At 50.3% G+C, this 20,228-nt stretch overlaps 1 protein-coding gene and 2 pseudogenes across 1 annotated transcript; all 3 read right to left on the bottom strand.

Moving 5' to 3' along the window:
* Positions 1-115: 115 nt before the first annotated feature.
* On the bottom strand, positions 116-5,308 carry LOC132499508 (retinol dehydrogenase 16-like; annotated as a pseudogene).
* Positions 5,309-6,913: 1,605 nt separating this feature from the next.
* LOC132498815 (retinol dehydrogenase 16-like) lies at positions 6,914-11,361 on the bottom strand (annotated as a pseudogene).
* Positions 11,362-14,944: 3,583 nt separating this feature from the next.
* LOC132498789 (retinol dehydrogenase 16-like) lies at positions 14,945-19,634 on the bottom strand. The gene is made up of 4 exons (XM_060112901.1): positions 19,322-19,634; positions 16,721-16,979; positions 15,717-15,880; positions 14,945-15,162 (listed from the first exon to the last, which is right to left on the bottom strand). Exons 1-4 carry the CDS (start codon positions 19,632-19,634, stop codon positions 14,945-14,947), a joined length of 954 nt encoding a protein of 317 aa, XP_059968884.1.
* Between the last annotated feature and the right edge of the window lie 594 nt (positions 19,635-20,228).

Genomic DNA, 20,228 nt, shown 5'->3' with positions numbered 1-20,228 from the left:
AGGAGTCAAAATGATTCTGATAACAGGTAGAACCACAGGTGTCAAGAAAAGTCAGGAGGAGACACTTTGGGCATAAGGAGAGAAGGCAGGAGAACAAAGAGTTCTGATATGAGCATTACTGAGACTGAGGCCGAGCTAGATGATAAGCATCATTGAGACTGAGGTCCAGCCAGATGATGAAGATGGCCCATGAATTCCCTGGGCAGCTGTGGGAAGGGCCTGGGGCCAAGTCCTTCACCCTGAGAGGGGATGACATATGGGAAGAGCAGAGGACTGGGGTCAGGGACTTAGAAAACTCTCAGGGTCAGGACTTGGAGGGAAGGGAGAGATTCCAGGCAATGGGGCAAAGAACACACAGAAAGGTAGAAGGGAAGCCAGTAAAGAAAAGGAAGCAAGGATATGAGACAGAGGTATGAGTAGTGAGGGGCCATGCCCAGGGCTGCATAAAATATGGGGACAGAATTATGCTGGAGTTTGTGGTGGTTCTTTGGATAAACCTCTAGGGTCACCATTTCTCAGGATAGGCCTGAGAAAAGAGCCCAGGCTCATCCTGAGGGACCCGGGACCAACTGCCTACACCTTTCCCGTCTAGAGGGTCTGACACAGAAGTGGGGCCACAAAGTTCTCTAGAGTGAAGGGACAAGGATGTGTCTCTCTGCTCTATGCTATCTATCTACCAAGGTTAGTCAGCTCCAGAATGTCACCACAAATCTCAGAGAGTCTGGCCATTCTATACCAAGGGTGGTGGGGGTAGGGGGGGGTGGGGGTCAGTTCATGGACCCAGCCCTGGGGAGCAGACCCAAAGCCTGCAGGGTATGGAGGTAGGAGGTGGGAGGTGGAGGTGAACCTCACCACTTCATACCCACCCCAAGACACAGCACTGCCTACAGTGGATCTGGGAGGCATCTCAGAAGTCTGTCCACCTCTTGGCTGGAAGAAGTCAGACAATGTCACTCAAGGGCTGAGCAGGCCCAGGAGTGTCCCAGTTCTTCAGACAGTCCCAGTTGGTGAGATCCAGGGGTTTGTCTCTAGACCTGAAAAAGAATGACTTGGAACTGTCCCAGCGCAGGCCTGGGCCTGACTCACCATCTCATGGGCCTGTCTGCTGACTGCTGGCTCAAGCAGCACTTCCCTGGACTCAAACTCCCAACATCAGAAAATTGCAGGCCATGGAATGGGGGTTGGGAGGGCTGCAGGACCACACAGAGGGCTCTTCTCCTAGGACTGAGAATGCTGCCCACTCTGATTAGTGGCCTCCCTATTCAGCTGGCACATGAGGCTGATCGGTCAGGCTGGTAGCTGCCTTGTGCATCCCCAACCCCTGCTCACAGGTATTTTCAGTGGAGAGAGGACCCTTTGCCTCCTCCAGGCCATTTCCATCCTGTGGGATGAGGAAACAAAGGCATACTCTGAGGAGGTGACCAGAGGCAGAGCAGGCGGGGCTGAGCCCCCTCCCAGCAGCTCACACCCTCCAAACAGTGCAGATTCCTCAGGGTGGCAGGAGGGCCATGAGCCTCAGCCTTGAGAGGCTGTGCAAGGACCAGGGCACAGATGTGTGCTGTTGGATCCCTGTTCCTCAGCTGCAAAACTTGGTCCTTTCTTCCTAATATCCCCAGAGCCTCAGAAGAAGCCTGGAGCAGAGATGAGGAGGAGGATGAGCTACATGACCTTAGAGGCTGGAGAGCTCCCTCCCTCCACCTTTTTCCCCTCCTCTTGAAGCATCATCCCTCACACAGCAACCCACCTAGACCTCCCATACACCCCAATCTTGACTTCACGGGACACTGGCCCTTGAGGAGCTCCAGTAGACCATGGCATCCATCAGGAAGGAAGGTATGTAGCTCTTGGGAAGTAGATGAGCTTGACATCCCAGTCAGGTGAGTATCGTCAGGTGAGTGTCATCAGGTGTGTGGGTGGCAGGTGGTCAGATCACGTCCACACAGTTCATGACCAAGGACAGAGATTCAACTTGCATTTTTTCAAAATATTTTTTGTTATTTTGATGTCTGTTCAAGATGAGAAAGTTTCCTTATATACTTCCATATCCCTCCTTTCCAATTCACAGCTCTAATATGGGAAGAAACATTCTAAGAAATCCTGCCCCCCCCGCCCCACCCCCACAAACCCATGTCCCAAACTAATCCATTCAAATTCTCCAAGAAGCGCCCAAATTCTTACCCCAGGAACAACTGTTCCACACTAAGCGACCTCTGGCTCTACTTCTGAGAATATCCAATACATAAATTGGATCTTTCTATAAATACTAGAAATCTAAACACATGAAAACCGGCTCCTCTAAGGTCAGTTTGCCATGAGTCCACAGGTGTCTATCCTCTCTGGCTTCAGTTTCCTCCCAAAATAACAAGGGGTTCAGATGAGACAGTGGTTCCCAGGTTTACCAAGCCTGGATCCTTTCCTTAGGTCACCAGTTGACCACATGGGATCCTGGGGATGGAGCTCATGTGCCAACTGTGTGGGTGAGTCAGAGCCTGAAGGATGGACCTGAGACTGGAGGAGGTGCTAATGATGGACCCAGGCTTCCAGACAAGGGTTTGCTTCTCTCCCCAAGGTCCATAGCTCACTCACATGAGGCCAGGAATGTCTTCCCATAGAGTTCCTTGACCTCTGGGATGGCCCAATCCATGCCTCCTGGAAGCCCCAGAAAACATCTCAGGGTTACTCATGATGGTCTTGAAGTAACCGGGCTTGATCATAGCCACCTTTACCCCAAAGTAGGAGAGCTCCCTTCTCAAGGCCAAGAGGCAGAGGGACAAGACATTCAGAACCTCAGGAGACAAACAAAAAACAATAAGATCTCAACACACATTGGGGTGGAATAAGCTTGAAAACTTGAGGAGTTGTGAAGTGCAGCAGCCAGGGGTAGAAAACTCATGAAGATGGTATTGCTTCTGCATAGAGTTTGAATATTTTTCTAAAGAGTTTACATATATGGGCTTATCAGCTCTAAATCCTACCAACTGTGCTGTAGGGCACCACTTATATGGTATCTCCTCCTATTCCCCTCACATGTATTCAGTCACCAGGGTTTGCCCATTTTACTTCCTCCATACTCCTCAGTCCCCTCCCTCCCCTCTCCTGCTCTAGCCAACAACCTGGCCATCTGTCAGCTGGGTTATTGTAACTGTACTCTAAGGAGCATCTCCCTGCCTGTGGTCTCAGCTCCCCAACATTCAGAGCCATTCTCTGCTCTGTAGCCAGTGGGTTCTCTAGAGGCTGCTTTGACTATTTTAGCTCCCCTGATTAAATCCCTTCCATGGGGTTCCATTGCCAACAGCAAGATGGTCCCCAACCTGTTCAGGGCCCACATTCCTCCATAAGCCCACCCATGCCCACCTGCCCCTGGTGGACCCCACAGCATAGGCCGTCAACAATTACTCACCCTGGGCCTAGGCTGACACTATTCCCTCATCCAGAAAACCTTCCTGCCTTACTCTGCCAGGTTGCCATGTTCCCAAGTTCAGTTCTTCAATCCTCAGCTCAGACCCTTATCTCCCGGACCCTCCCCTCATTCTGCTGACTGCCAAGGCTACCATGGCTAACTTAGTCACAAGCATCAAAAATGATAGCCATGGCATTTCTGTATCTCTTATCCCTTTCTCAGCTGTCAGACTTTTTAGGTAAAGGACCAAATCTTCTTGAACCCAAACACATTTATTGAACACTCACAGAAGTGCCCAAGAAGTATCTGTTGATTTGAGCCAAATGTTCTGCCCCCAACTCAAGGGCTCCCTGAAGTTGAATATCACAGGGGTTATGGACATGGGCTCTGTGGCCAAATAATCCAGGTTCCAATTCTACTTCAGATACTTTCTGATTGTGGGCCCTCATCCAAGGCAGGGATAGACTGAAGCAAACTCTCTAGTACTGGGGCCCATCCTGACACCCAAAACTTAGAAGGGTGCTTCCCAATGAAAGACCTAGACAGAGAGAGGGGCTGGAAGGAAGGGCCTCTAGGTCCGTGAAGAAAGGAACCCCCTATAAAAGTCCCCCCCCCCACCACAAGAAGCACAGAAGCAGGAGGAACAAGGGAGGGCCTCTGTGCCAGGCCAATACCTGAGGGAGTCTGAGAAGGCCTCCACACCATACTTGGACATGCAGTAGCCCCCACCCAAAAGACTCAACAGGCCCATGACGCTGAAGACATTGAGCACATGGCCCCTCGCCTTCCAAACTAGGGACAGCAGACTCAGGGTCACCTTGATCACCCCCAACAGGTTCACATCCAGTAACTTCATGGAGTCCTCTTTGGTCAGTCACTCATTGGGTGCTGTGGGTGTTGAGATGCCGGTGTTATTCACCAGGCCCCAGAGACCTGGGAACAGTGAGGGTGAGAGGGCAGCACTGTGCTGGGCCCATGAGTGAGGACCCAGCTGTGGTTCCAAGTCACCTTCCAACTGAGTTTTTTAATTGAGTCAACAACAATGTGCCACAAGGTTTAAGGGAGAAGAGTTCAGGAGAGGAAATGTGGGCGTGGTGTCTGTAGGGTGTCAGGGTTTGGATATTCTTTGAGTTATTGGAAGGCAGAGATGGTCCTTCTCATTTCTCTGCTCCTCAGTGCCTGGCACTCAGTAGGCAATAAACTCATCTTTATTAAGTGCATAGACAGAGTTTGGGAAAATAAAGCGCTGTTCACAAATATCATATAGGAGAGAGACAGAAACAGGTAGAGAGGTATGATAAGAAACAGAAATGAAGGGAAAACTAGAGAAAAGAAAGGAAAAGGGAAATGAATGAAAAAAGAAAGGAAATACCAAAAAGAAAAAAAAAACATGAATAATTACTTTCCGCAAGCTGGTTGAGAAAGACACACTTGAAAACCCAGGGTAGGAGAATTTAGAGAACAGGGTTGCATTGGACATCAGGGAACAAGCTTTGAAACAACCTGCATCAATTCCAAGGCAACATCAAGGTTTTGAAAATCAAAACATTTTGGGAGTCTTCTCAGTAAATAAACACAAAAGAAATCTGGGTGGTATCTCTGCCCACAATGCTCCTTCCGCCACTCGGTGGCTGCAGTGATGCTCTCTGTCTTGGTGACGTCCAGGATCACTGTCTCCAGCCTGTCTGACGTCTGGTCCATCAGCTGCTTGGCCCCCTGCTCCATCAGACATGCAGCCAGGACCCTCAAGCCTCGCATGTGCAGCTGCCTGGCCAGCAGTTTCCCAAAGCCCAAGTCACAGCCCGTGATGTAGACGAACTTGTCCCAGAGGTGGCTCACCACCTGCCTCTCCAGGTACAAGCCCAGGAGGTAGTACAGGCCCAAGAGAACTGCCAGGCACAGTCACATGGCTTGGCAGAGAACAGAGCCAGAAGGCCATAGTCGTACTAGAGTTCCAGAGCTCTCTGCCTTGGAGTCCTCAGGTATCTTCCTGTTCACACTGGAGTTCCCTCTGATCTAGATCTTATAGTTGAAACTGTCTGTGCTTATGTCAATCCCACTCAGTAAATGTTTACTTCTGTGACATTCCAAATGATTCAATAAGTCAACGTTTTTTAAGGTATATAACATTAAAACATACTGTTCAATGGCATAACATTCCCTGAAGTCTCTATAACCTCATTTTCATAATGAGGAAGGTGAAGTAAGATGACCGGGAGATACCTCCCACTCCAATTTATACTCAGACTAGAAATCTGCATGACTTTGAACAGATGCCTTCTCCACTGAGTCCATACTCAAACCATCATGAGAAGAGTGGACACGTAAAGAGTCGGGGTCTCAGGAAGCACTGGGACATCAAGGGAATTCCTGTCCTGCACACAGTAGGTGCTCAGTAGAGATTAGCAGAAAACATAAGACTGGGGTCCAGAAGTGACTCCCACTCTCCTCCACTGGAGGGTCGGGGGAGGGGATCTGGACCAGGGGACCCGGAGGTTGGCAGAGGATGGACGGTGGTGACTCTAAAGGAGGGAACAGAGGGAGGACTACAGAGAGAGGTTTCTGGTGAGAGAGAGACTAGATGTCCCCAGGGAAGGGTCTGGGCCCTGCCTGTCCCTTAGACACCTCTCCTTGTTTGTTCATCCTGTGTAATCCTGGGAACCCAGGTCACTTGAGAAGCCCCAGAAAGACACATTAGCCCCTCACTTCTGTGGATGAAGGGATGACCTCACTTCCCTCTTCCAATCCCTCCTCAGGTCACCCCACTCACCCCTTCTCCTCTGTGAGGTCACCTGACTCTTCTTCTTGTAGGCACACACCCACTGCTGCCCAAGGCCTCGATCCCAATCACTGGGCCTGCGTAAACTTTTCAACTTTTATTTTCAGGAAAATATAATCAATGGAAATGCATGGTTTCAAGACAAAACAAAAATTGGTTTCTGTGTCCTCTGTCAGGACCCCTACTGAGGACAGCCCTTTCCAGCCAAGGTCTGCTGAGTTGGCACCTAGGCTGATGTGTCAGGCTGGTGGTCACCCTCCACACACATCCCTGTCTACAGGTATCTTTGGGGGGGAGGGACCTTTACCTCCCCCAGACCACTTTTATCCCGTGGGAGGGCGAGACTGGCCAGGGCCAAGGCACACCCAGACGAGGTGGACAGGGGCAGAGGGTGGGGGGCCGAGACCCTGCCAGCTGCTCACACCCTCCCCAAAGTGTGGACTTATCACAGCTGCATGTGGGTCATGAGGCACTGAGAGGCCACTCAAGGAACAGGACACAGATGTGAGCTATTGACCCCTGTTCCTCAGCCACAAAACTTGTTCCTTTCTTCCTAATATCCCTAGAATCCTAAGTAATGTCCCAAGAGAAGCCTGAGGAGGAGGTGGGGACTGAGGTGGGATGGGTGTTCCCAGTGACATGAGAACTCCTCTCTCCACTTTATTTCCCTCCCTCTGATGCATCCCCTCCCCACACAGTCCCCAACTCCCCCTACCATGCACCTCAGTCTTGGGTTACAGGGCCTTAGCAGGCCGTGAGGCACCCCAATACATCATGAGATCCACCAGGAAGGTGAATGTGTAGCTCACGGGGAGGTAGAAGAGCTTGGCGTCCCAGCCAGGGGAGTATCGGGTGCGGGGGTGGCCGGCGGTCAGGGCATGCTCCATGCAGTCGGTCACCAAGGACAGATCCTGGCTGCACTTTGTCTCCCACATGCCAACTGATTTCATGCCTGTCCAGAATGAGGAAGAATCTAGATATATTCCCCCCTCCATCCACTCTCACTCTGGAATCAACTTATGGAGCAATGTTTCTAAGAATCCCTAGACCCCCTAAATTGAATCCACCTAAATTCCCAAATGAGTGCCCCAACTCTTACCCCAGGAACACGTGGTTCCACACCAAGGTACCTTTAACTCCATTTCTGAGAATGTCTGGATTACATAAACTGCAGGTATCTACAAACCATAAATCTAAGGACATGAAAACCAGTTGTTTTAATGCCAGCTTGCCATGAGTACACGGGTATCTTCCATATTTGGCCTCAGGTTCTCCCCAAATAACTAGAAGTTCAGATGAGACAGTGGTCCCAGGTCTACCAAGCCTGGATCCTTTCCTTAGGTTACAAGTTGACCACATGGGACCCTGGGGATGGAGCTCATGTGCCCACTGTGTGGGTGAGTCAAAGCCTGGAGGATGGACCTGAGACTGTAGGAGGTGCTAATGATGGACCCAGGCTTCCAGACAAGGGTTTGCTTCTCTCTCCAAGGTCCACAGCTCACTCACCTGAAGCCAGGAATGTCTCCGCATAGAGTTCCTTGACCTCTGGGCTGGCCTGATCCCATGCTGCCTGGAGGCCCCGAGAAATTGCCTCAGGGCTGGTCACAAAGGTCTTGAAGTAACCAGGCTCGATCATCGCCCCCGCCCTTCACCCCAAAGTAGGAGAGCTCCTTCCTGCAAGGGAGGCAGGCAGAGGGGCAAAGACTTCAGAGTTTTTATAAACCAAGACACAAAAACACACACACACAAATAAGACACCGACACAGGATTGCAGTGCGATAAGCAGGAAACTCTGGGAGGTTGTGAAGTACAGAAAAGCCAGAAGGAGAAATCTTATGATGATGTTATTCTGTATAGAGTCTGAATATTTTTCCAAATATTTTATATACATGTGCTTACGCTTCTAAATCCTACCCGTTGAGTTACAAGGTACCACTTAAGGGCTATCTCCTCATATTCCCCTCACATCCAATTGATCACCAGGCTTTTTATATTTTATCCCCTCCATACTCAATTTCCTCTCTCCCCTATCCTAACCAGTCTACCCCCTGGCCATTTATCAGCTGGGCTGGTGTAACTGGACCCTAAAATGCATCTCCCTACCTGGGATCACTCCCATGCCCCATATTCAGAGCCATCCTCAGCCCTGCAGCCAGTAGGGTCTCTACTGCTGATATGATTAATTACTTTCCTTGATTAATTGCTTCCATGGGGTTACACTGCAAACAAGGCTCCCCCAACCTAATATCATAGCAGTAATGTAGGTGGAGCACACTGGAGCCAAATTATATTGGTGACAATTCTACCTCACTTTCTGATTGTGGGCCATCTTCCAGGGCAGAGTAAATTCATTCAAACTCTACAGTCGTCAAGTCCATCCTGACACCAAGTACTTAGAAAGGAGCTTCCCAATGAACGCCTGGCAAAAGCAAGAGAGAAAGTTCTGGAAAAAAGAACTCTAAGTCTGTGATGAAAGGAACCCCCTGTAAAAGGCTCCCTCAGAAGCACAGAAGCAGAAGGACCAAGGTAGGGGGAGGGTCTCTGTCCCAGGCCATAACCTGAGGGAGTCCAAGAAGGCCTCCATGCCATATTGGAAATGCAGTAACCTCCACCCCAGAGGGACATGCGGCCCATGACACTGGAGATGTTGACCAAACGGCCCCTCGCCTTCCGCACTAGGTACAGCAGACTGAGGGTCACCTCGATCACCCCCAACAGGTACACGTCCAGTATCTTCATGAAGTCCTGGTTGGTCAGCCACACACTGGGTGCAGTGGACATGGAGATGCCGGTGTTATTCACCAGGCCCCAAAGTCCTGGGAACAGTAAGGGTGAGAGGGCAACACCATGCTGGGCCTGTCAGTGAGGACCCAGCTGTGGTTCCAAGTCACCTTCCACCCAGTGAGGACTTTAGGAGAGAGGCTGCAGGGGGAACGGCTGGAACAGAGACCAACATGCTGCCTGCGGGTTTGGGGAGACCAGACCCTGTAAGCGGTTGGAGGACAGAAGGTGCGCCACCCCCCTGACTCAGTCTTCACGCTCAGCCCACTGCCTGGTGACAAGCGGCAAGCACCCCAGGTTGGATGAAGGCCGGGACTGAGGCTGAGGAAATCTAGTGGGTCCATAGTCTGGAACTCGGAGGGTGAAGTTTTGGGTTTTCACAGTCCATGTTGTCCTTGCAGACATTATCAATATTCACCTACATTTTCAGATTTTCTGACAGCTGCAGGACTGAGTGCCCAACAGCTAGTATGAGGGAAAGAGAGGGAAACAGAGAGAGACAAGGAGGAAGGGAGGGGAAGAGAGGATTAAAAGATAAGGGATAAAAGACAAAAACAAAAAGATGAGTAATATCTGGGTGGAGATTGGCTGGGTAAAACAGACCTGAAATCCCAGGTTTGGGAGAACATGTTGACAGGCCTGGTATTGACCTCTAGGGCCTGGCCTTGAAATACCCGCATCAATACTGAGCAATGTTCCTGCAGGAATCTGGGGAATTCCATGGGGTAGGCTTTCAGGGGGAGGCAGGGCTGCCTCTATTAACCACCCTCCCCCAAATCGGAATTTACACTTTGCCCCAGAAAAACCCACCCTTTCCTCCCACCCACACAGGAGGCGACTCTGACCCCTGACTCTCAGTTCACAGTTCACCCAGCTTCATGGAAACCTCTCTGCAAGACTCAAAGACATGTACCAAGAATTTAAAGCCTTAACCAACTAACAGAACTCAGAGCAGAAAAGCAGGGTCAGAGGACTTGGGTGCAGGGTTTGGAATTATTAATACACAGAGTTAGTCCCTCCCCTGCTCTGTACCAAGTCAGCCCTTGTAGGAATGTATATTCTCCCACCGTATTTGACACCAAAGACCCAATTAATATACATGGTTACAACGTAGGGAATTGGGTAGAAAGAGGTTTACCAAGACATCATTTATGTTGAATCCAATGAATAAAATGTGGGAAACAATTACATTCATGCCATGAGGTACTTTTTACTAAGTAGTGCTATTCTAAAGTATAGAACATTCTCAATCATTATTTATTATGTTTTTGAGGAAATTTTTGTTATGTGTAAATTTGTTCAACTTCTTTCAGTGGAAAATTAGGATACAAATTATGTACAAAATGTAATACCATGTACGTAAAAATGTTATCAGTACTTATGTGCGGGTGGCATGATTTGGGGTAACTTTGGTTTTTATCCATGTATTTTTCCCGTTTTTCACAATGATCATGTTTTAAATCTATACTTAGATAAAAGAAATTAAAGTTCTTTCCTTCTACCATAAAACACAGGCAGAAGTATAGGAAAACACACACACACACAAATGAAAAATAAAAGAGAGATAAAGTAACTCCATAGTAGTTTTCTGACCTTCCTTAGAAAAGTCCTGACAGCTCAGTGTCGACATCTTAAAAAAGCGTGACATTTAAACACAAGTCAGATGACTAGGGGTCACCAGCAAAACATGATCAAGTGCTGAGAACTCAGCTCAGTTCCAGCGCTGCCCCCCAGCCCCCCATGCAGCCTTCCAGCCAGAGCGCCCGTCTCCACCCGTCCTCCAAAAAGTGCACCCCGATCCCCCTGGTCACTCAGCATCAAGAAACCCAGACCTTTTGCTGAGAGAGGAGGGGACACCAAACAGGAAGTCTGCAAGGACACATTCTCATCAGGGAAAACTCTCCCCCAGGCTGCAGAGCCTCAAGGTTCCGAGGTGGGTGTGGGATGGAAGAGGCTTGGCTGGTAAGCTGGGTGAGTAGAACACAGGGAGGACTTCAAGTCCTGGAAAACACCTTGGGAATCTCCCCAGGCAGCTGTCAAGGGGTCTCCACTTCACAGAGAGGAGTTAGACTTGAGAAATCTGGGTGGTACCTCTGTCCCTCACATGTCCCTTTACCCACTTGGCCGCAGTGATGCTCTCTGTCTTCGTGACGTCCAGGATCACCGTTTCCAGCCTGTCTGACGTCTGATTCCTCAGCTGCTTGGCCCCCTGCTCCGTCAGACATGCTGCCAGCACCCTCAAGCCTCGCAGGTCCAGCTGCCTGGCCAGTGGGTTCCCAAAGCCCGAGGCACAGCCCGTGATGAAGACGAACTTGTCCTGGAGGTGGCTCACCACCTGCCTCTCCCGGTAACAGCGCAAGAGGTAGTACAGGCCCACGAGGACCGCCAGGCACAGCCACATGGCTTTGCAAGGGACAGACACAGGCAGGCTGGGGTGAAACTCGAGTCTGGCTAGTGTTGAGACAGGAGGACTTAAGCACACACACGATGTTGGTTGGCCAACCAGCCTCCAGGCTCTCTGGCATGGAGTCCTAAAGATTTTCCTCTTCACCCTCTTTGGTGAGTAATACTGATTATGGCCCCAGTGTTAATGCTCTTTAGTACATTTACACCATTTCTAATAGATGTCATTGTATTTCCAACACAACCCCTTGAGGATCTTTTACAACCACCATTTCCAGGTCCTCCCACACCTCACTGTTTCCCCTGCTTACCTCTCCCCTCTCCACTCTCCACATTGGACCTTTATGTCCTTGGTCTCATGGTTCACAGCTATCTTCTTCCCTTTTTCCTGCTCAGCCTGGGACCAGGGTCTCCCTTACCTACTGGAGATTCTTACAAGGGGAATACACGTGGAATCAAGACACAAGTGGCTTCAAAACCCAGCTCTGCTGCCAACCAGCTGTGTGACCTTGGGCAGCTGGCTTAGCCTCTGAGCCTGGTCTCCTCCGCTGGCTCAGCTCACAGAATTCACTCTCGAAAGACTAAGTCCCTCACAGCCTCTCTAGGATTAGAAGGGGAAGGCAAACGAGAATAAGGTCTCTCCTGATGAAGTGGTTCCCTGGGCCTGAAAGGTGTTCAGGAGAACAGCAGGGGTGTCTGATCTCAGAGGCAAGGAGAGGGGACAAGAAGGGAATGGGGGCGACACAGGCAATGGTGAGACATCTCCCAGATGCTGGACCAATTGTTGGAAGGACTCACACAAAGCTGGTCTAACGGTTGTTCCCCTTTCACTCTGTGAAGATGCCCTGCCCACAGCCCTGGGTGCCCGGCTACATTGCCCTCTGCCCCTCCTGTGCTGAGTGAGGCCCTGCCTGCCCGGCACCACACCCGGAATCCAGACCATTCAGACCCTGAGAAAAGACTGATTTGAGCAGGGATCATGGGGTGGGGTGTGCGAACCTCCCCCGATCAGGGAGTGCTGTAAAGCCCAATAATTGGAAAGAATCAGGTCAGTTGTATCAGGGTGACGATGGAGAAGAGGAGGGAGCTGCCCCCTCAGGAGATGTCAGAAATGACCAGAGGCTGGACCCCAGAACAGCTGTGCATGCAGGGACTTTCACCGTGAGGTGGAGGATACCATTCAGTAACGGGCGTCGACCCATCAGGGGCACAGAGCTGGTGAGTGGGACAGAGACAGAAGGAGCCGGGTTCAGTGCGCTGGGCATCTCCTGACCGTCCACATTTACCACAGCTCCGACTGGTAAGTAAGGAAATACGAGAGGCACTGGGAGGGAAGGAGAGGCTTCCCCAAGCAAACAGAGGCTCCAGTGCCCCTGGAACACACCCCAGCAGCCAACAAAGACAGACAGGGGCACAGATTCAGCCTTTAGTGGTAACTGTCAAGTGCAGGGAGCTGACTGTCGTCCTGCAAGTGTTTGCCCCTCAGGTGGGAGTTGGCAGCAGTAATAGAAAGGCTCGTCTTGCAGAAACCAGCCTGTGCCTGCTTCCTGCGTGACCACCAGGACCCTCCTACAGGGGCTTCCCAAAGGGTGAGGACGAAGAAGGCAAGGATGAAGGATGGTGCCCTGGAAGCTGTGTGGAAACGGTGTCAGGAAGCCGGGGCGGCATGCAAATCCTAGGCAAACACAAACCCTGCTAAGGGAGAAGGTTTGGTTTCTTTACTTGGAAGAAACAGGAGATTTTTTTTTTCTCAGTGAGCAAAAATTCCTTCACCCATAAATTCCCAAGGGGCCATGCAGCAGCCACGTCCCAGCCGTCATGCCATCTGCTTCCCTCTTGTGAACCCTGAAAGTAATATGACTGCTTGCGGCGGTCTCAGCTGTTTCAGACTACATTCCAGGTGGAAACAACCCCAGGAAGGTCAGGAGAGAGCAGTAAGAGAAAGGAGCCTGGGGTGACACTCACTCACCTGGGAGCTGCAGGGGCCAGAAGAAGAAATCTTTCAGAGGCAACCCTGTCAGGGAGACTCTCTGACAAGGATCTCTGCATCTATGGTCCAGGGAGTTGCAGCTGGCCCAGATTCCGAGGCCGCACCTGTGAGCCTGTTTGTGCTGAAGCAGGGGCTGCCACCACCTGGTGTCGCTCTGCCCAGTCTCAGTAGGACCACTGGCCAAGACAGGGCATCCCACACCATCCCCTCTACTCATCCCACGTTGGGTTCCCTGAAGAGGGGAGAGGCGTAGGTAACCAAAGGGGGCTAGAAGGTGCCAGGAGTGAGGGCTAATTGTGCAAGCTCTTTTCCAGCCCTACATGTATGCAGTCCCCCTACTGGAGTGAGCTCCCAAAATGGAGAGACAAATCCCGCCTTCAGGGGCTGAATATCTGATACTTGGAGGAGATGAGATTTTCAGTGGAGAAGCACTGATCCTTTGTCAAAAACCACCGGGACAGCCAAGGGGAGGATTAGGGAAACTTCCTTGTGACAGCCGCATGGACCCTCATGGTTTCCTCCCTAAGAAAGGCAGCCTGGAAGGAGGAGGAATAGGGATCTACGGAAGGTCTAGGGTAAGGACGTGGGATGGTGTGCATTGCACTTCTTTTTTCAGTGCTTTTGTTGCTCTGCCTTGTCTAAATTGGGGTCCTTGAGTCACAGTCCACACTGTGGGCCATGGAACCCATCTCAGTGCAGCCCTGCACCCCCCTGTACGACCAGCAAGGAGGGCCAGGGCTTTGCAATCTCACAAGCTCTCTGACATTCTGGAGAGGATTCCTGGGGCTGAGTCCAAACCTCCTGAACACATACCCCCAAGGCATAAAGTGAATCAATGATACTTTATTTGATTTCAGTTTGTTTGGTGTGACTGGCTGGGTGTCTGTGTGTGTATGTGAGTGTTTATGTGTATAAATAATAATTTGAAAAACAGGAGTCTTCAAATTAAGCATGAAGCTCTAGCATGCATTCAAGCAGGTGAACTTTTCAACTATAATTTTAAGGAAAAAATAATCAATGGAAATTCTTGTTTCCAAGATAAATCAAAACCCAGTTTCTTTGTTCTCTGACAGGATCCCATTCCAGCCAAGGTCTACTGAGTTGGCACTTAGACTCATGAGTCAGGCTGGTAGTCACCCTCCACTGTCAACACATACCTTCAGGCAGGAGGGGCCTTTATCTCCCCTGTCCATTTCTATCCTGGGGGAGAGGGAGACTGGACACGGGAAAGATACATCTGAACAGGTGGAGAGGCAGAGCGTGGGGGACTGAAAACTCCCAGCTGCCCACACCCTCTCCAAAGTGTGGGTTTTTCACAGCTGCATGTGGGTCATAAGGCACAGAAAGGCCACTCAAGGAACAGGACACAGACGTGAGATAATCAGCCCTGTTCCTCAGCCATAAGACTTGTTCCTTTCTTCCTAATATCCCCAGAGAACTAAGTAATGTCCCAGGAGAAGCCTGGGGACTGAGGTGGGATGGGTGTCCCTGGTGACATGAGAACCCCTTTCTCCACTCTATTTCCCTCTCCCTGATGCATCCCCTTCCCACACAGTCCCCAGCTCCCCCCACCATGCACCCCAGTCTTGGGTTACAGGGCCTTAGCAGGCCGTGGGGCACCCCAGTACATCATGAGATCCACCAGGAAGGTGGGCATGTAGCTCATGGGGAGGTAGAAGAGCTTGGCGTCCCAGCCAGCAGAGTACCGGGTGCGGGGGTGGCAGGCGGTCAGGGCATGCTCCATGCAGTCGGTCACCAAGGACAGATTCCCAGACCATGATGGCTTCATTAAATTAGATGTCTTCATGACTGTCCAGAAGGAGACATCATCCAAAATATTCTCATTTCCCAATGCTTCCACTTTCAGATCAACCTGACAGTTTCTAAAAATTCCTTTCTCTTCCAAAATCATACTCCAAAGCAAATCCATGGATTTCATTGGAGTGTGTCCTAACACTTAACCCAGGATCTCTATCCACACTAAGCCCCCTCTGGATCTATTCCTGGGAATATGTGTGCTACATAAACTGGAGGTCTTTGCAAACACTAGAAATTGAGGCACCTGAAAAAAGCTGGTTCTAACACCAGCTTACCATGATTCCACGGGTGTCTTCCCACTCTGGCTTCAGTTTCCTTACCAAATTAAAAGACTTTTGGAAGAGAAAATGGTCCCCAGGTCTATCAAGCCTGAATTCTTTCCTTGGGTCACCAATTGACCACATGGGACCCTGGGGATGGAGGTCATGTCCCCGCTATGTGGGTGACTCAGAGACTGGAGGATGGACCTGAGACTGGATGAGGTGCTAATGATGGACCCAGGCTACCAGACAAGGGTTTGCTTCTCTCCCCAAGGTCTCACTCACAGTCAGCCACGAACTTCTCTCCATAGAGTTCCTTGATCTCTGGGCTGGCCTGATCCCATGATGCCTGGAGGCTTCCATTAAACACCTCAGGGCTGGTCATATTGGTCATGAAGTAACCGGGCTCAACCATCATCACCTTCACTCCGAAGTAGGAGAGCTCCCTCCTGCAAGGGAGACAGGCAGAGGGGCAAGGACTTCAGAGATCCTCTTGCAAAACAAAACATGAAACAACAGTAAGACACCAACATAGAATTGGGGTGGGATACGCTGGAATTTCTCAGAGGTTGTGAGGTACAGAAGCCAGGGGGAGAAAACTCAGGATGATGGTATTGCTTCTGTATAGAGTGTGAATATTTTTCCAATTATTTTACATACCTGTGCCTATCAGCTCTAAATCCTACCAATTGTGCTACAAGGCATCATTTAAATGTTATCTCCTCCTATTCCTCTCACCTCCAATCAATCACCGCACTTTGCACGTTTTATCTTTCCCATACTCCCCAGTCCCCTCTCTCCCCTCTCCTACCCTGCTAACCCCCTGGCCACCTGTCCTCTAGGGAGCATCTCTCTGCCGGCGGTATCAGATCCTCCACATCAGAGCCACCCTCTCCCTGTAGCCCGTGGAGTCTCCACATTGATTTGATTAAGTGGCTTCATGGGGGTACACTCCCCACAGGGCACCCAGAACCTAAATACCACAGCAGTTGAGCACATGGAAGGGCTGCACAGCCAAATAATATCAGTTCCAATTCTGCCTCCGACACTTGGTGACTGTGGACCCTCACACAAGGCAGGAATACGTTGAATCATATTAGGCCTCGCACCCACCTGGACACCCAAAAGATAAAAGGGTGCTTCCCAGTGAAAGACCTACACAGAGCAAGAGAGAGGGATCTAGAAGGAAGGGCCATTAGGTCTCTAAAGAAAGAAAACCCCTGTAGAAGGGCCCCCCAGAAGCATAGAAGCAGGAGGACAGAGGAAGGACCTCCATTCCAGGCCATTACCTGAGGGAGTCTGAGAAAGCCTCCACGCCGTACTTGGACATGCAGTAGCCTCCACCAAAGAGGGACACGCGGCCCATGACACTGGAGACGTTGACCACACGGCCCCTCACCTTCCTCACTAGGGGCAGCAGACTCAGGGTCACCTCAATCATCCCCAAGAGGTTCACGTCGAGCATCTTTACGAAGTCCTGTTTGGTCAGCCACTCACTGGGTGCCATGGGCGTGCAAATGCCGGCATTATTCACCAGGCCCCAGAGTCCTGGGAACAGTGAGGGTGAGAGGGCAACACCATGCTGGGCCTGTGAGTGAGGACCCAGCTGTGGTTCCAAGTCACCTTCCACCCAGTGAGGACTTTAGGAGAGAGGCTGCAGGGGGAACAGCTGGAACAGAGACCAACATGCTGCCTGCGGGTTTGGGGAGACGAGACCCTGTAAGCGGTTGGAGGACAGAAGGTGCGCCGCCCCCCTGACTCAGTCTTCATGCCCAGCCCACTGCCTGGTGACAAGGGGCAAGCACCCCAGGTTGGATGAAGGCCGGGACTGAGGTTGAAGAAATCTAATGGGTCCATAGTCTGGAACTCGGAGGCTGAAGTTTTGGGTTTTCACAGTCTATGTTGTCCTTGCAGACATTATCAATATTCACCTACATTTTCAGATTTTCTGACAGCTGCAGGACTGAGTGCTCAACAACTAGTATGAGGGAAAGAGAGGGAAATATAGAGAGACAATGAGGAAGGGAGGGGAAGAGAGGAATAAAAGAGACAAAAGGCAAAAGGCAAAAAAAGATGAGTAATATCTGGGTGGACATTGCCTGGGTAAAACAGACCTGAAATCCCAGGTTTGGGAGAACATGTTGACAGGCCTGGTATTGACCTCTAGGGCCTGGCCTTAAAACACCCGCATCAATACTGAACAATGTTCCTGAAGGAATCTGGGGAATTCCATGGTGGTAGGCTTTCAGGGGGAGGCAGGGATGTTTCTGTTTACCCATCACACCCAGAGCACAGAGTTCACCCCCTACCCCAGAAAATTCCATATTCTCCTCCCACCCACACAGGAATCCACTCTAGTCCCATCTCCTTGGTGCAGATTCACCCAACTTAATGGAGACCTCTCTGCAAGTATCAAAGACACAATCCCAAGGTTTTAAAGACTTGGTAACCATAGGCCTCAGGGTGGCAGGAGCAGGCTATTGAGAGATGGGGTAGGGCTGCCAGAAGTATCCACACAGAGAGATGAGTTCCTCCCCTACTCAGTAACACGTGTGCCTTGTAGGAAGAATATTCTCCAACCATTGTCATCAAAGGCACAGTCAACATACGTGGTTATAGTGTAGGGAACTGGGTAGAAAGAAGTTTCCAAGATATCATTTATGTTGCATATGATGAATAAAAGGTAGGAAATAATTATGTATCATACCATGAGGTACTTTTTAGTAAGTAATGCTATTCTAAAAGGTATTATATTCTCAATCATAATTTATTAATTTTTGGAAGAAATTTTTATTATGTTGTAAATCTGTACATCTTTCTTTAGTGGAAAGAAAATGATACTAATATGTGCAAAATATAATACTATGTATGTCAAAATATTATCAGTACTTATCTCTGGGTGGTGAGATTTTGAGAGTGTTTGGTTTTAATCCCTGCACTTTTCTGAGTTTCCACAATGATCACGTTTTAAATTATACTCAGATGAAAGAAATTCAAGGCTTCCCTGGTGGCGCAGTGGTTGAGAGTCCGCCTGCCGATGCAGGGGATACGGGTTCGTGCCCCAGTCCAGGAAGATCCCACATGGCCGCAGAGCGGCTGGGCCTGTGAGCCATGGCCGCTGAGCCTGCGCGTCCGGAGCCTGTGCTCCGCAGTGGGAGAGGCCACAGCAGTGAGAGGCCAAAGTACCGCACAAAAAAAAAAAAAAAAAAAAAAACAAACAAAAAAAAGAAATTCAAGTTCTCTCCTTCCCCTGCAAAACAAAGGCACAACTGTAGTAATTTAAAAAAAAAAAAAAAAAAAAAAACAGAGAAGGAAAAGAAAAGAAGAAAAACAGAAAACAAAGAGAGAGAGAGAAAAAGTAACCCTTAAGTAGTTTTCTGGCCTTCCTTAAACAAGTCCTGACAGCTCAATGTTGTCATCTGAAAATTGGTGACATTTAAACCCAAGTAGGACAACTACGGGTCACCAGCAAGAACATAATCAAGTGCTGAGAGCACAGCCCAGCTCCAGCGCTGCCCCCCAGCCCCCCATGCAGCCTTCCAGCCAGAGCGCCCATCTCCACCTGTCCTCCAAAAAGTGCACCCAGATCACCCTGGTCACTCAGCATCAAGGAACCCACACCTCCTGCTGAGGGAGGAGGGGACACCAGACAGAAAGTCTGCAAGGACACATTCTCATCAGGGAAAACTCTCCCCCAAACTGCAGAGCCTCAAGTTTGGGAGGTGGAAGTGGGATGGAAGAGGGTTTGCTGGTCAGCTGGGTGATGTAAAGAATGCAGGGAGGACTTCAAGTCCTGGAAAACACCTTGGGAATCTCCTCAGGTAGCTGTCAATGGGTCTCCCCTCCACAGAGAGAGAAGAATAAACAGAAAAAAGAAATCTGGGTGGTACCTCTGTCCCCGACACGCTCCTTCAGCCACTCAGTGGCCGCAGCGATGCTCTCAGTCTTGGTGACGTCCAGGATCACCGTCTCCAACCTGTCTGATGTCTGGTCCTTCAGCTGCTCGGCCCCCTGCTCCGTCAGACACGCAGCCAGAACCCTCAAGCCTCGCAGGTCCAGCTGCCTGGCCAGCAGCTTCCCAAAGCCCGAGTCACAGCCCGTGATGAAGACGAACTTGTCCTGGAGGTGGCTCACCACCTGCCTCTCCCGGTACCAGCGCAGGAGGTAGTACAGGCCCACAAGGACCGCCAGGTACAGCCACATGGCTTTGCAGGGGACAAACACAGGCAGGCTGGGGTGAAACTCGAGTCTGGCTAGTGTTGAGACAGGAGGACTTAAGCACACACACGATGTTGGTTGGCCAACCAGCCTCCAGGCTCTCTGGTATGGAGTCCTCAAGATTTTCCTGTTCACCCTCTTTGGTGAGTATTATTGATTCTAATCCCAAATGCATGCTATTTGGTACGCTCACAGCATTTCTAATACATGTCATTGCATTTCCAGCACAACTTCTTAAGGATGACAATACTTTTCCCAGCCACCTCTTCCTGGTGCTCCCACTCCTCCCTGTTTCCCTCTACCCACGTCTCCCCTCTCCACCCCACCTCCAAACGTTGTAACCCTTATATCCCAGGTTTCATGGTTCACAACTATCTTCTTCCCTTTTTCCTGCTCAGCCTGGGACCGGGGTCTCCCTTACCTACTGGAGATTCTTACAAGGGGAATACACGTGGAATCAAGACACAAGTGGCTTCAAAACCCAGCTCTGCTGCCAACCAGCTGTGTGACCTTGGGCAGCTGGCTTAGCCTCTGAGCCTGGTCTCCTCCTCTGGCTCAGCTCACAGAATTCACTCTCGA

This window comes from Mesoplodon densirostris, chromosome 11, assembly GCF_025265405.1.
Source record: "Mesoplodon densirostris isolate mMesDen1 chromosome 11, mMesDen1 primary haplotype, whole genome shotgun sequence".
In the NCBI taxonomy this organism is placed as follows: domain Eukaryota; kingdom Metazoa; phylum Chordata; class Mammalia; order Artiodactyla; family Ziphiidae; genus Mesoplodon; species Mesoplodon densirostris.
Note: the sequence above shows the minus strand (reverse complement) of the source record. Positions and strands in the feature narration are given on the sequence as shown.